A 14,188-nucleotide genomic window follows, 5' to 3' on the forward strand; every position below is an offset into this window, starting at 1 on the left:
TGTGAGTGTCCATATAATCGGATGCTGAAACTTTATGCAAATCTTTTGACATAGGTATATACAAACATTGGGATTAAAAGTTAATATTTAACTTAATTGTAAATAATTTGGGACCAATGTAATCATTGCTTTTATAATGAGGCCAGTTAAAAACTGATCAACTTATCTGATAATAAATTTTTTGGCCGTTCAGAGAATGGCTAAATCTATATTTAATCATGTTATATAAAACCATATATTTACTTTTTTGAATACACAACTGTACAAACTAATAGATGTCTGAGAGCATGGTATCCGAAGATAGTGCGATCAATTTTAGGTTAGGATAATTTTTTTGTTTTAGTCACACTGCAGTCCTTTAAGATAATTTATCTGAAAACAGAATTAGAAAACATTGTTTTTCATCCCTTTATTAGGAATCATACAGAAATTTAAAGTAGGAAATCTAGACAATTTTGTAATAAGGTCAAATAAAAGTAAAAAGAAGAAACAATGTAAACAAGTTATAGCTTCAGCGAGTGACACGCTTTACAAAACATATTTAATCTTTTTGTACATGCTAGACTTGAATCGACTTGGCGCCATTGTAGGATGCACAACTAAGATCAACTTGCACTGCTTTACCATCTGCTTCCGTCAAATGCTGTGTTCTAGCAGCAATATTTTATAGTATTACAATTGTTTCAGTAGGAGACTCTTGCTTTTGCCTATAGGCTACCTTAATGTAATAACATTTTGACTGTAAATTTTTGTTTTGTTGAGCAGAAAACAGTTTTTAACAGTTTTTACGACAGTGAAACTGATTTTGAAATGTGTTGTGATGGTGACGATTCTAGTGATAGAGATATTGTTTGTCAACATTGTTTTCAGTGAACACTGTGATATCAGGAGTGATTGTGAGTCTGGAGTGATTGTGAGTCTGGTGGAGATGTCTTTGAGATTGCTTCTACCCAATCTACATACAGCTTAGGCTCAGTGTCACGGTACTCTGTCTGCACCCTCCACCTGCCCCCTCCCTGGTGTCATACGATAAAATATGTTAAACCCAATATATTTCACAGCAAATGCGAGCCATGTCATTCTTTACCTATGCGTTCATCTGTAATTGACTATTTCAATCTATTTTTGGGAGAAAATGAATTGTTTTACTGTAACTGTAGACGAAATGAAAGCATATGTAGGAATTTACATTTATATGGGAATTTACGATCTTCCTGAGGTGACTATTTTATGGGAGATCTAATAAAATGTCCCATAGTTCAACACGCTATGATTTTAGGTCGTTATAGAAAAACAAATCAATATTTTTCTATGTAAGTAATTCCATAGAAGAGACAGATGATATTTTAAATAAAATGAGGCCAATTTTGTATATAATTGATGGATTTAGAAAATTTTATAAAACCAGACCGTGATATCTTCATTGATGATACTATGATAGGTTTCGAGGGCCAATTTTCTTGTAGCAATATATGGCCAAAAACCTATGAAATGGGGATAAAAATGTTGTCATCTGCTTGTAGCACAACTGGTTATTTTTTGTTTGGCAAAGTAAATGTAGATAAAAAAGAAGAATGAAAACTTCCATTTTCGCAGTGTGGAAACCAAGCTTCCTATTTCCTCAAACAAGAATTTCTGTGTCAAAAACAAAACAAAAATGTTTTAACATACATTATTACAAAGTAACACAGAGAATTGTATGTGTAGAGCTCACCTGAAATGATGCCGTCCATCTGCTGGAGGGCAGCTTCAAGTAGTCTGCTAGCTTCCAGATGAGGGCTGTCTAGAACTGGAGCTGCCTCTTGAGCTTTACCCATAGCGAGACCTGGTACAGTAACAGGATTTAAACTACAATAAATCCAATAACAAGTACTCTACTAGCTTTTAGGTGAGGATTGTCTAGAAATGGAGCTGCCTCTTGAGCTTTACCCATAGCGAGACCTGGTACAGTAACAGGATTTAAACTACAGTAAATCCAATAACAAGTACTCTACTAGCTTCTAGGTGAGGATTGTCTAGAAATGGAGCTGCCTCTTGAGCTTTACCCATAGCGAGACCTGGTACAGTAACAGGATTTAAACAACAGTAAATCAAATAACAAGCTGTCTACTAGCTTCTAGGTGAGGATTGTCTAGAAATGGAGCTGCCTTTTGAGCTTTACCCATAGCGAGACCTGGTACAGTAACAGGATTTAAACTACAATAAATCAAATAACAAGCACTCTACTAGCTTCTAGGTGAGGATTGTCTAGAAATGGAGCTGCCTTTTGAGCTTTACCCATAGCGAGACCTGGTACAGTAACAGGATTTAAACTACAGTAAATCAAATAACAAGCTGTCTGCTAGCTTCTAGGTGAGGACTGTCTAGAACTGGAACTGCCTTTTGAGCTTTACCCATAGCCACACCTGGTACAGTAACAGGATTTAAACTACAGTAAATCAAATAACAAGCTGTCTGCTAGCTTCTAGGTGAGGACTGTCTAGAACTGGAGCTGCCTTTTGAGCTTTACCTATAGCGACACCTGGTAACAGGATTTAAACTACAGTAAATCCAATAACAAGCACTCTAATAGCTTCTAGGTGAGGACTGTCTAGAACTGGAGCTGCCTTTTGAGCTTTACCCATAGCGACACCTGGTAACAGGATTTAAACTACAGTAAATCCAATAACAAGCACTCTAATAGCTTCTAGGTGAGGACTGTCTAGAACTGGAGCTGCCTTTTGAGCTTTACCTATAGCGACACCTGGTAACAGGATTTAAACTACAGTAAATCCAACAACAAGCACTCTAATAGCTTCTAGGTGAGGACTGTCTAGAACTGGAGCTGCCTTTTGAGCTTTACCTATAGCGACACCTGGTAACACAATGTAATCTGTAGTAAACCTAATAACAAATGTTTATAGCAAGATGAAAGATCGGAGGTTTCAAACATGTCTAACTTGTACGAGTAAAATATACGGCTAAAGTTTATATATATATATATATTTCTTTTCTGTATTAGTTGTAGCTTAACTTCCAATCCCCTTTTGAATTAATCTGATCAAATAAATGTTCCTGGTGTTTCACAAATAAATTGCAACTCACTATTTTCCTTAATATAATAATGTAAAAACCTTTAAAATGCTGAAAAAAAATCACAAAAACGCTTTATTCACCATTTTATATAGAAAAGATAGTAACCGGAATTTATAAGATCAAATGTTTATGATATTACACAGTATCCTGATTTTATCAGTGTTAATATTCAAGAGGTAGCAATTTAGGCGTTTGCAAATTATGTTACTCTTTTTTGTGATTTATAAGTATTAGGAGTATGATGAGACACTTGTAATGAAAGACAAGGCTGACCAAGATTTTATTTGGCCCCGGGCTGATGGCGAGTTGATTAGCTCTTTCCCAGAGATCAACTCATGACCAGCAAACCCAATAAAGTCAAATTTTCGATTCTGTCAAGAGGAAATGACAATAGCAATCCCAGACAAGTTTGGAGTTGAACATGCAAGGGTGCAGCTTCTTTAATACTGCCTAGCTATCTGTGAAAATGCTAATCTGGAGAAATAATTCCAGCACAGTACCACCACAGTATACCCAATTCAAAGGTTTCATAATTAATTTAAAATAAAATACAATATTTTTTATTTTATAGTATAACAATTTTAAGGTTCACATTCAACATTTGGTTCATTTTGGTTATATTAATATTCAATTGTGTTTAATGTTTTATTAACTAAATTAAATTTTATAACAAACCAGTAAAAAAAAAAATAAAAACTACATTTTACTGAAGAAACTTTTCATCTAACAAGCCTAAATCCCCAAACAATCAATCTAAAAGCCCAAATGGGTATGTTATAACTGGGACCACATTTGGGCTTTGAACCTAAAATGGGCACGGATTATAAATTCAATGTAATTCTGATTATAATTACTTCTTATATAAAACATTCAGGTGGCTCAATAAAATTAAGAATAAAGCATCAGGAAAAAACTCCCTGTCTTATACTCAGATAAAAATGAATCTAACAAGACAGTGTTAAAAATGGAAGAGTCACACACTTGAGGCACAACCTCAAGACACAAAATCAGCTGCTATGGCTAACTGATAAATAGTCCAGTAATAATAACAAATGGTGTTGCCAACTTTTAATATATTATTAGGTTGATCTGGGTGTTTATTTACGATGTGGATCAAAATATATTCTTTTAGGTAAATGCTGAAGTCAATGTATCCAAATGAGCCATACTCCCCCTTAAGAGATCCCTTTATTATTATCAGTTAACGTGATACTTTCACTGCTAGTTTTTATAGATCTTGACTAATTGTAACAAAAAGAACAAATTAGGCTTTTCATATTTGTATTAAAACTAGGCTACTATAGCCCACAATAACTGTTAAGCTATCATACATGCAGTTAACATATACACTACAGGTCTGTACAGGAGTGATCTTGATGGTGTTAGTGAAGTTAATAGCTGGAGTTGCAAAACATAATTTCAATGTTATTAACGAATTCTGCTTGTTCTCCTGAACAAAAATACATAGTTTTAGGAGGTGGAAACCACAAATAAGTAGGCATCTCATATTAGAAACAGGAAGTTCATTTTGTGTAGATGTTTCTGGTTATATATATTTTTCAGCGTTATCTGTTTCCGATAACTTATCTCAGTGCTATGTGGTCAGAAGAGCACAAACAACTGTCCTGTGTAGTAGCATTCACTGCCTTGTGGATAACCATGGCATCCATTACTTAATTACCGTAATTTAGTTTCAGAAATTACTTACGTGTTTGAGAGTGAACCATGCGTACAGTTCAAATAGGCTATTATGAAACTAATTCATAAATGTTTTAAATTGGTCATTGTGTTTTTTTTCAGAGTGAAAGTATGAGTTCGCTGTGTAATTGTGTGTTGTTTTTAAATCAGGAAACTGATATAAAAACATATATGTGACCGGAAGAAACAAAATAGTATATTGTACAAACTTATGAAATATGGTTACTTTAGGTTTGCGTATTTATTAAATTTATTTATATCTGACTGGTAATGAGATTTGCGTTAACTGCAGTAGCCTATAATAAGTGCCCACAACCACAATCGAATCATGATTATTGATTAGAAATATCGTACCTATAGAATAAATTTAACCTATACATTCATAATTAATCATTGCCAGCTGGTTTTATTTCATTTACGTACTGAGTAGGCTTTTTTTATTTGAAATATAATAACTATTACATAATTTGGTTTGACATTTTGTTTCCAGCATTTTTAGATAATCATGAAGTTGTAGAACATGAAAAGTGGAAATACTTTTTTCCAAGGTAGTAAGAATTTATGGTGAGGTGAATTTACGATATTTGTTTACTCTTTCAAGTAACATTACCTATATTGCAATAACAGCCGGACATATTTGTGTCAGCCAGATATTTATGATTATGTAATCAACGTAGGTATTTCATATTACATTATAGTTTGGCTATTTTTATATGTTGAAAAGCAGTAATTTAATAATGAATAAAAACTATGTAAGCAATGTATATTTGTAAAATGTAACAAACAAATCAGTGTAACATTTACTTACTTTTTACTATTTTAAAGGAAAAACATGTCCAACACCTTGTGACACAAATAACACATGTACAATGCCATTGTACTTAGAGCTATTACTCAAATACCTATACACATGTTTTTAATTTGTTTGAATTAATTTCAACAATAATGTTGAACTCAATTATTACGTTATAGGCTCGTAAGATTGCATTATAGTGAAGCTATATTTCTATACAATATCTAAAAGAAATGTAAGTATTTAAGATTAGTATAGAAAATAATAATACTTTAGTTATATTTTTATAACCCTACAAAATAACCCTCACTACAAAATGATAGCCAATCTGAAATTGTATTTCTTTATGTACTGATGACATCAAAACTACACTTATTTATTAGAAACTCATAGTGGATTTGGTTCCTAAAATAGTACAAGATTGTTGAAATATTCATTAAAACAAATTTAGTATGTTAAAAAAAGTCTTCTCAAGTGTGATTTGTAACATTTGTATTTGTTTTTACTTGCAACAAAACACTATTTGATTTATAACTTTACTTCTTTTGATCTCTTACTAAAAGCTGGACACTTGATTTAAAGAAGAAAAATTGTAATCTTATAGCCATTTGAAACATTGATCAATGCTTAAAAATACAGTTTGAGACAAAAAACACATGTTCATTGCCATTGTTCTTGCCTTTGAAATAAATAATTTTACTTTGTTTGAATTAGCTTAATTTTGCCATTAGTCCAATACCAAACACGATTTTACTTTGAATTAATTTGCAGCCTGGTAATGATGTCACTACAGTCTAAATAAAGAATGCTGGTAATGATTAATTATGAATATCTATATGTCAAATGTCGTATTCGATAGTATCAATAATCATCATCTGATTGTGTTGGTGGCCGCTTATTATACTGTAGCCCAACTTATATAGTACATGACTTTCAATATATTCATAATACCAAATTTAGAATGTTCAAAAAAAGGCTTCACAAGTGCATTTTTGGATACGTTGTGTTTGTTGTGACTTTTTTTGCAGCGAAACACCATTAGATTTACACCTTTAATTCTAGTTTTCATCTCCTCACTGGTATCACTACCTGAATGAAATAAAACAGTTGGCAATGACGTAACCAGCCTACTCGGTATGTAAATGAAAGGGTAGGGTACGATAAGCGGACCCGGTTTTTTTATATAGAAATTGGCAAACGATATTACTTAATCATAACCATCGACATAATCAATCGATACTGATTAATTATTTTGAATTATTAACTTAAATAGTCTATATCAACAGCTGTAAACATTAAAATAATACACATAGGGTAATATTTCAATTTTACATAAATAATTTTAATTATTAAAAAAGGCAGTCTATTTTAGAAAACTACACGACATTGCTTTGAAAGATGATAAAACATAAATAAAATATATTGTTTTTGTGGCTTCAACATGTTGGACTCGTACCGAAAACCCCATTGTGTGAAATTTGTGGGAAAGAAACAACTGTAACTGTGAGAGAAGGAAATATGGTAGACTTTAGTTTTCCTAATTTTTGTTATAATAACTTGTTTGATCACTGTAAATATTACATTCATATTTTAATATAAAAAATATGATTGTTATTGAGGACTATAGATACTTTTATATCAATTGATAGTCTAGGATTTGAGATGCGAATATTAGGTATCGAAGACTACATTCTTCGATATAAAAAAAACCGAGTCCGCTTATCGTACCCTACCCAAATGAAATAAAAACAGTTGGCAATGAAAAAATTACGAATGTCTATAGGTCAAATTTTGTATTTCGATAGTATTGATATTTATAAATAATCAATTCATTTGTTTTGGTGGCCATTTATAATATTGCAGCCCAAATCTTTTCATATTCAATAGTTTAGACATTTCTAATCCATTGTCGTGTTGGTTGCTTATTATACTGCAAGCACGGCATCAGCTACATTCAAGTTTTAAAAGTATTAAGATTAATTTCATACTTGAATTTACCCAAAGTAAACGTAGTAAACTGTAGGGGAAATTGCTAGGTTTTAAATACGTGTAGTCCAAATTTATCATTAAAAATGTAACTCGTAGGCTATAGGCTAGTAAAACCACAGGCTTTAACCAAACCTCTCTTGTATTAAATTTACTTATACTTATTAATATGAGACTAGGGTAGGCTATTACAAAATCATGAAGGAATACAATAATTTTCCATTTAGGAATATATGATGCCGATCAATATCTAAGATAATATGCATCAAAATCAGAATTAGGTTAAACATTTTATTAACAAAGTTTGCAGAAAGAATATAACAAACATTAAGATCAAAACTAAATTTATTATCTCGTTTGTAGGTCTACAGGGTTGACACAAAGCTCAGCTCACTTACCTCCGACCGGTTAATGTCTCTGTACACAAATAAACACAAAAATAATAAAAATTAACAGTTTTACTTTAACAATTAAATCAAATAAATGTTCATCACAAATTAAGTAAACAAAATAAAACTTAAAACAAAATAAATAAACCTAATAACCAAACTTGTTATAAATCACGGCCCACTAAATAACGGTCATTCAACAGGTGTTCTTTATAACTCGGTGCTACCTCAACTACAAGACAAATACCTCACTACTATATGAATACCTTATTATTGCAATCACTTTATTGAAATCATAAGAACCAAAATTTATTACTTTTTATTTTGTAAGGCCTTTTGATAGTACTTAATAGATGTATATTAGGTATTAATAACCGTATTATTTGATTGCCCAAAGGCAATTTAATATTAAAACATAAAAGAATCAAGGTAAGTTTGTAATACTCTAGGAAAAACACAAGATATGTTGATCATAAGATTGTTGTAGGATACTGTCTTTGTAAACATTCAACAATAAAGAGTTACAATTTGTGTTAAAGGTATTCATTATATTTCTTTATTTAATATTAATATTAATAAAACCTATGTCCAGCCCCAAATATTTAACTGAATAACATAAATTTTATGTCAAGTACAAGATCCGGGTGAGCAAAGATCTTTTGCTGAATTTATTGCAGAGCTTCGGAATTTAACTGTAACTTGCCAATTTAAGGGTGGAAATCAGGAATGTAACGCTTTAAATACCGATAAGTTTCTCAGGGCACAATGTTTTAGGGGCTTAAGTGATGCGAACATCAGAGAAAAGCCTCTCTTAAAAAAATCTCTTATCTTTTATCGAGCTTACAAAATTTTTCTCGCTTTAAAAATATTCAAACTGTGAAATAAGGAGATATCTTCTACCTTTATTGTTATCTTAATTAATCAATGGTTTCAATGGTTAAAATTGAAAATAAACTTAAAACTAAGTGTGGATCAAATAGTCCCTGTAACTGTCCAGACTACACAGCTCTGAATATTAGCAATATGTATCTACTCTGTGGATAATTTTTCTGGCAGTTGTAAACGTGACCTTTCTTTTCTAAATTGCAGTTCATGTAGCCGTTCTGGTCACGTATCGAAGCTATGCATCCAAACTCTAACTAATAAGCTTAGTTTGGTAAATTATAAGCCTAAAAATCACAACATTAGATAACTGCGGAATGGAGACATTGTGCACATGTACAGGTGAAGGATTTACTCCTCTAGGGTTAGACCAAGTTTCGACTAGATTTTTCTAAGGAGGATTTGTATGTTGTTAATATTCCTTCTGATGCAATCTAGGGTTGTACATGGCCTCGTAATCTTAACATTAATATAAACAAGATCAACATGATTTCTTCTCCTGAACTGGCAAATAGCACAACACAAATCAAAAAGTAAACTCAGTTTTTAGGGACATATAATAAAATAATATGTTTAATTCCAATTACAAGGGTAGCCTTAAACCCAAAGATATCTTATATCCAACATTTTCTGAAGCAAAACCTGTTATATATGCATTAAGAGAAAAAGTGGAAAAGGTACTAAACTATCTTAAACACCAAGGAATTATTACAAAAGTGGAGTATTCTGAATGGTGGTCGCCTTTTATAGTGGCATCTAAGTGTGATAAGCATATCAGACTATGTCTCGATGTCAAATTATCTCTTAAATCTCAACTGATAAATTCACACTATCCAATACCAAAGAATTAATGATTATTTTTAATAAAATGAAGTAAGGAAAATACTATTGTACCCTTGAAGCTCACAAAGCATATCTAAGTTTGAAGATGATGATAAAAAAATGTTACAAACAATATATACTCACAAAGGAAATTACTTATCAAATCAAATCAAATCAAATCAAATCAAATCAAATATTTATTTGTTGTAAACATGTTCACATGTATAACAAAGTCAACTTAAAAGGTTACTTAACCTAACTTAAAGAGTTAACAACTTCGTAAAATTCTGTTACATCGTATAAGCAGGTTGCAACTAGAAAGTTCTTTAGTTTTTGTCTAAATCTAGTGAGTGGCAGCTCTTTAATACCTTCCGGCAAAACATTAAACATTTTTATGCCTTGGTATAGAAAACTCTTCTGAGTTGCAGAGTATCTGCATCGTTCACTTATAAGTTTATTTTTGTTTCTAGTTGCATAGTTATGGACCTCAGACATTGCAGGCAAAAGTGCCAAGTTCCTCTTAACAAACAAGAGTGTGCTAAATATATACATAGAAGGCAATGAAAGGACACCTAACCTAATGAAGAGCTCTTTACAGTGGGCCTGCCAGTGTGCATCACAAATCAGACGGATTGCTTTTTTTTGCAGCACAAAAAGCTTCTGTACATATCCATGGTTTGCCCAGATTGAAGTTCCATAAGAGAGGTAGCTATGTATGTGGCCATAGTAAACACAGAGCAGAACACCAACAGAGACACTGCCTTTAAGTGCTCTGATCATGAAAATGCCTTTTGAAATTTTGTTCGCAAGACTGTCAATTTGCTGATGCCATTTAAGATTGCTCTGGACTGTGAACCCCAAGAATTTTGAGTGGGTTACTTCCCCCCGATTGCTAAGGCTGAAAGCAAGGTCCTGAGTTTTCCCGTCATTAAGGCTTAACTTATTTGCATTACACCAGTCATGAATGGTTTTAGTTTTGGTGTCGATTATGTAACCCACATTTTCTGCACTGTTACCCTGGACACACACTGCCAAATCGTCAGCAAATAGAAATGATTTTACTGAATGAGCATTTAGGTTGTACGGCAGGTCATTAACATAGAGTATGAAAAGCAAGGGTCCCAAAATGGACCCTTGTGGGACACCTTGTTTTACACTTAACTGTTTTGAGTAAGAGCCATTTAGGAATACGGATTGCCATCGATTGTTCAAATAAGATCTTAAGAACTGCACTACACTGTTGTCAATAGAATAAAAATACATCTTATCCAGTAAAATATGATGCGACACTGTGTCAAAGGCCTTGGACATATCAAATGATCTGAAAAGAACGTTCAGGTTGTTCTCCAGTCCTTCAAAACAATTCAAGATCAAATCCTGAGTAGCTTCAACAGTGCTATGGTTAGGTCTAAAGCCGTACTGATTCTTGGACAATAACTTATTTGATTCCAAGAAGGAGGAAAGTTGTTCATGAATGAGACGTTCCAAGACCTTTGACAGCGTCGGAACAATGGATATTGGCCTATAGTTGGCACAATCATCCCTAGGCCCTCTTTTGTGTATTGGAATGACCTTACTTACTTTTAGTTTGTCAGGATAAATACCCTGCTTAATACTTAATGAATCGACTTCCACTTAGTATTAAAAGTGTCCTAAATGAGTCCCAGAAGTTCATGGATGATGTTAACCTAGATTTAAGAGAGATAGTTGCATAGTTTGATGACATAATAATTCAAGCGTCAACATTACAAGAGCGCAAGAACAGACTCAGCGTTTGCAGCGAATGAGGGAATTAAATCTTCATTTGAATCTCTAGAAATGCTCTTCGAACACGAGATAAGTGATCTTGGCCACGTAATTAGTGCTAATGGTTTGAAGAAATCTTCAGTTAAGGTGAAACCTATAAATGAGGTGCCCAAGAAATATGGAAGAGCTTAGGAACTTTCTTGGTGTTGCGTCGTACTACTCAAAGTTTATTCCTCATGCATATACACTCCTACAACTTTTAAGACAACTTGTGAAGAAGAACTACAAATTTAAATGAAATTCAAATTGCGAAATTGCATTCAAAAGCGTAACACAGGAAATAGCAAGTGATATGGTGCTTGTTTTATTTGGCCCAAATCCCCTTCTAACTCTGGCTACATATGCTAATCTAGTTGAATTATCTGAGGTGTTATCACACATCATAAACGGAACATAATATCCTATCGCATTTATATTAAGATTACTGTCATCAGCTGAAAGGAGATACTCACAGATTGACAAGGAAGCTACGGCCATGGTCTGGTACAAAAGTTTTACCAGTATTTGTTTGGGAGGAAGTACACTTGTTGTGGATAACAAACCTGTTCAATCCATTTGTTCATCCAAACAAGGCTTTACCTGCAACAACAGTTTCACGTTTACTTCGCTATGCAATATTTCTAAATGGGTTATACAATTGTACACAAGCGGTCAGATAATCACATGAATGCTGACTATTTTTCTAGATCGCCTTTGGATGGCAAATATGAAAAGTACGATTCAGGAACCTTTATGAATGAACACACTGTAAATGATATTTCAACAAGAAGAATTACCCATGGAGTTACGTACTTTTCGATTTGCAGACGAAGATCTTCAGTAGGGAGAAAATTCGTGGACAAAGAGCAGTTAGTCATTCCTTTAAAGCTACAACCTGACATTATTTCTGAACGACATATTACTCATCCTGGAATTTTAAAATCGAAAGTCCTTGCTCGGAGATATTGTGATTGAAAATATATTCACAGAGATATTGAGAATACAGTAACAAATTGTGAAGCATGTTTTGCAGTTAAGAACAACCCAAATAAGGTGTATTTACATGTATAGGATCAACCAGACAAGAATTGGCAACGCGACTATGCAGGTCCATACTAGGGACATCACTTTATGATTCTGCTAGATTCCAAATCAAAGTAACTATAGATATCAGAATAACGAACTCCTCTCAAACTTTCAGTTCCATAATGGGAATACTCAGTTAAATATTTTCACGCAGTGACTTTCCTGAAATTCTCGTCAGTCGTCGGTGATAATACACAATTTTTCATTCATTGGAATTGAATGGTTTTGTGGACGGAATAGAAAGAAACAAAGATTTATCGCTTCTGGTCTTCCTAGTACCGGAATGTTATGTTCAAATATTAAAACAGAAATTATTAGCGTCTAAGGAAAGTGAGAAAGAGTTTCAACAAAAATTCGACTTATTACTCTTCAGGTAAAGAATAATTCATCTGGCTCGTGAAAAAACTCACCAGAACAATGTTTTGAGCGTGTACTTCGAACGGGACCCGACTTATTAACACCACAAGGTTCTGATAGAAACAAAGCAGTTCAACTCTACTTAACAAATTCCTTAAAAGTGAGAGAACGGTTGCAGGCACAAAATTATTATCCTTCAGGTTTTTGGCTTAGCATAGTTGTAGAAAAACTGGACAGGCCACATTATATTGTGGAGCTTGACATAGGTCACACTATAAAAAGACACATAGACCAATAATTGTGGAAGGTTTGAAGTGGAATATCAGAAAACGAATTTAGACTCAGCTACTAATCTAATAAGGAATTATCCAACTTCCCTACACCTCCAGCCATTTATTCCTAAAAACAGACCAAGGAAATGTTATCGCCATGGAATGAACAAACTTGCACTACTTCAGAAGCTACAGAAGAGATACTAAGTTCAAATCAAAATACACAATACCCACAAATGTGACACTTACTAAACACAAACCAGGTATCATACGTAGGTGTAGGTGTTGAGTTAACAATATATTCGCCAAATTATAATATAATGAAATGCTCCATGGTATGATTCCTGATTATGGCTTTGCAGTTGAACAGTTTTATACATTTAATTATATTTATTGAGTTCTGTTACTGAATTTTTTGGTTTAAAGTTTTACTATCCTGTTATTGAATTTAGAAGTTTATTATTTGTTATTATTGTTAATATTTATTGCTGTTATGAATTTAGATGTTTATTGTTAGTTATTGTTGTTGTTCATTGTCGTTATTATTGTTGATCTTTATTGTTGTTATGAATTTAGATGTTTATTGATAGTTATTGTTTGTTCATCTTGTTGTTATTTATTTTATTTATTTATTAAGCAATAACTTATACATATGGGTGTAGACTCATGAGAGAGCTTACATGTACTGGGAGTCACTTGGAATACCTTTTAGTCAGAAAATGTGTGTTTTATTGGTGTAATTGTAATAGTATTTATTGTGTTTTGTTGGGGTATAGTTTTGTTTTAAAATGTTGTATTTGATAGTTTTAAATTGTTATTATGGATTGTTATTGTTATCATTATTAGTTATCAAAAGTAATTTCATTCCAGAGTAGACTTTTCCTGGGAGTATTGCACTGTATAGTAGCCGTATGAAAAAAGTGTATTAAAGATGCTTGTTGTTTCAGAATCCCGCACGTGCTGTGTCAGGCACATGGGATCATGTATCAAATAAAAAAAACTGTTAATAAATTAAAACATATTTGAACTGTGAATTAATTACA

General features: G+C 32.8%; 1 protein-coding gene across 1 annotated transcript in view; it reads right to left on the reverse strand.

Annotated features, from left to right (window-relative positions):
- The window catches only part of LOC124362289 (liprin-beta-1-like), a 168,207-nt gene extending 160,118 nt beyond the window's left edge, over nt 1-8,089 (reverse strand). Inside the window, exons 1-2 of the mRNA XM_046816661.1 lie at nt 7,951-8,089; nt 1,715-1,825 (exon numbers count right to left, since the gene is read on the reverse strand). Of these exons, the coding sequence (XP_046672617.1) occupies nt 1,715-1,817 (103 nt within the window). The 5' untranslated portion in view covers nt 1,818-1,825; nt 7,951-8,089. The remainder of the gene's footprint in view (nt 1-1,714; nt 1,826-7,950) is intronic.
- Between the last annotated feature and the right edge of the window lie 6,099 nt (nt 8,090-14,188).

This window comes from Homalodisca vitripennis, chromosome 5 (genome assembly GCF_021130785.1).
Source record: "Homalodisca vitripennis isolate AUS2020 chromosome 5, UT_GWSS_2.1, whole genome shotgun sequence".
Taxonomy (NCBI): domain Eukaryota; kingdom Metazoa; phylum Arthropoda; class Insecta; order Hemiptera; family Cicadellidae; genus Homalodisca; species Homalodisca vitripennis.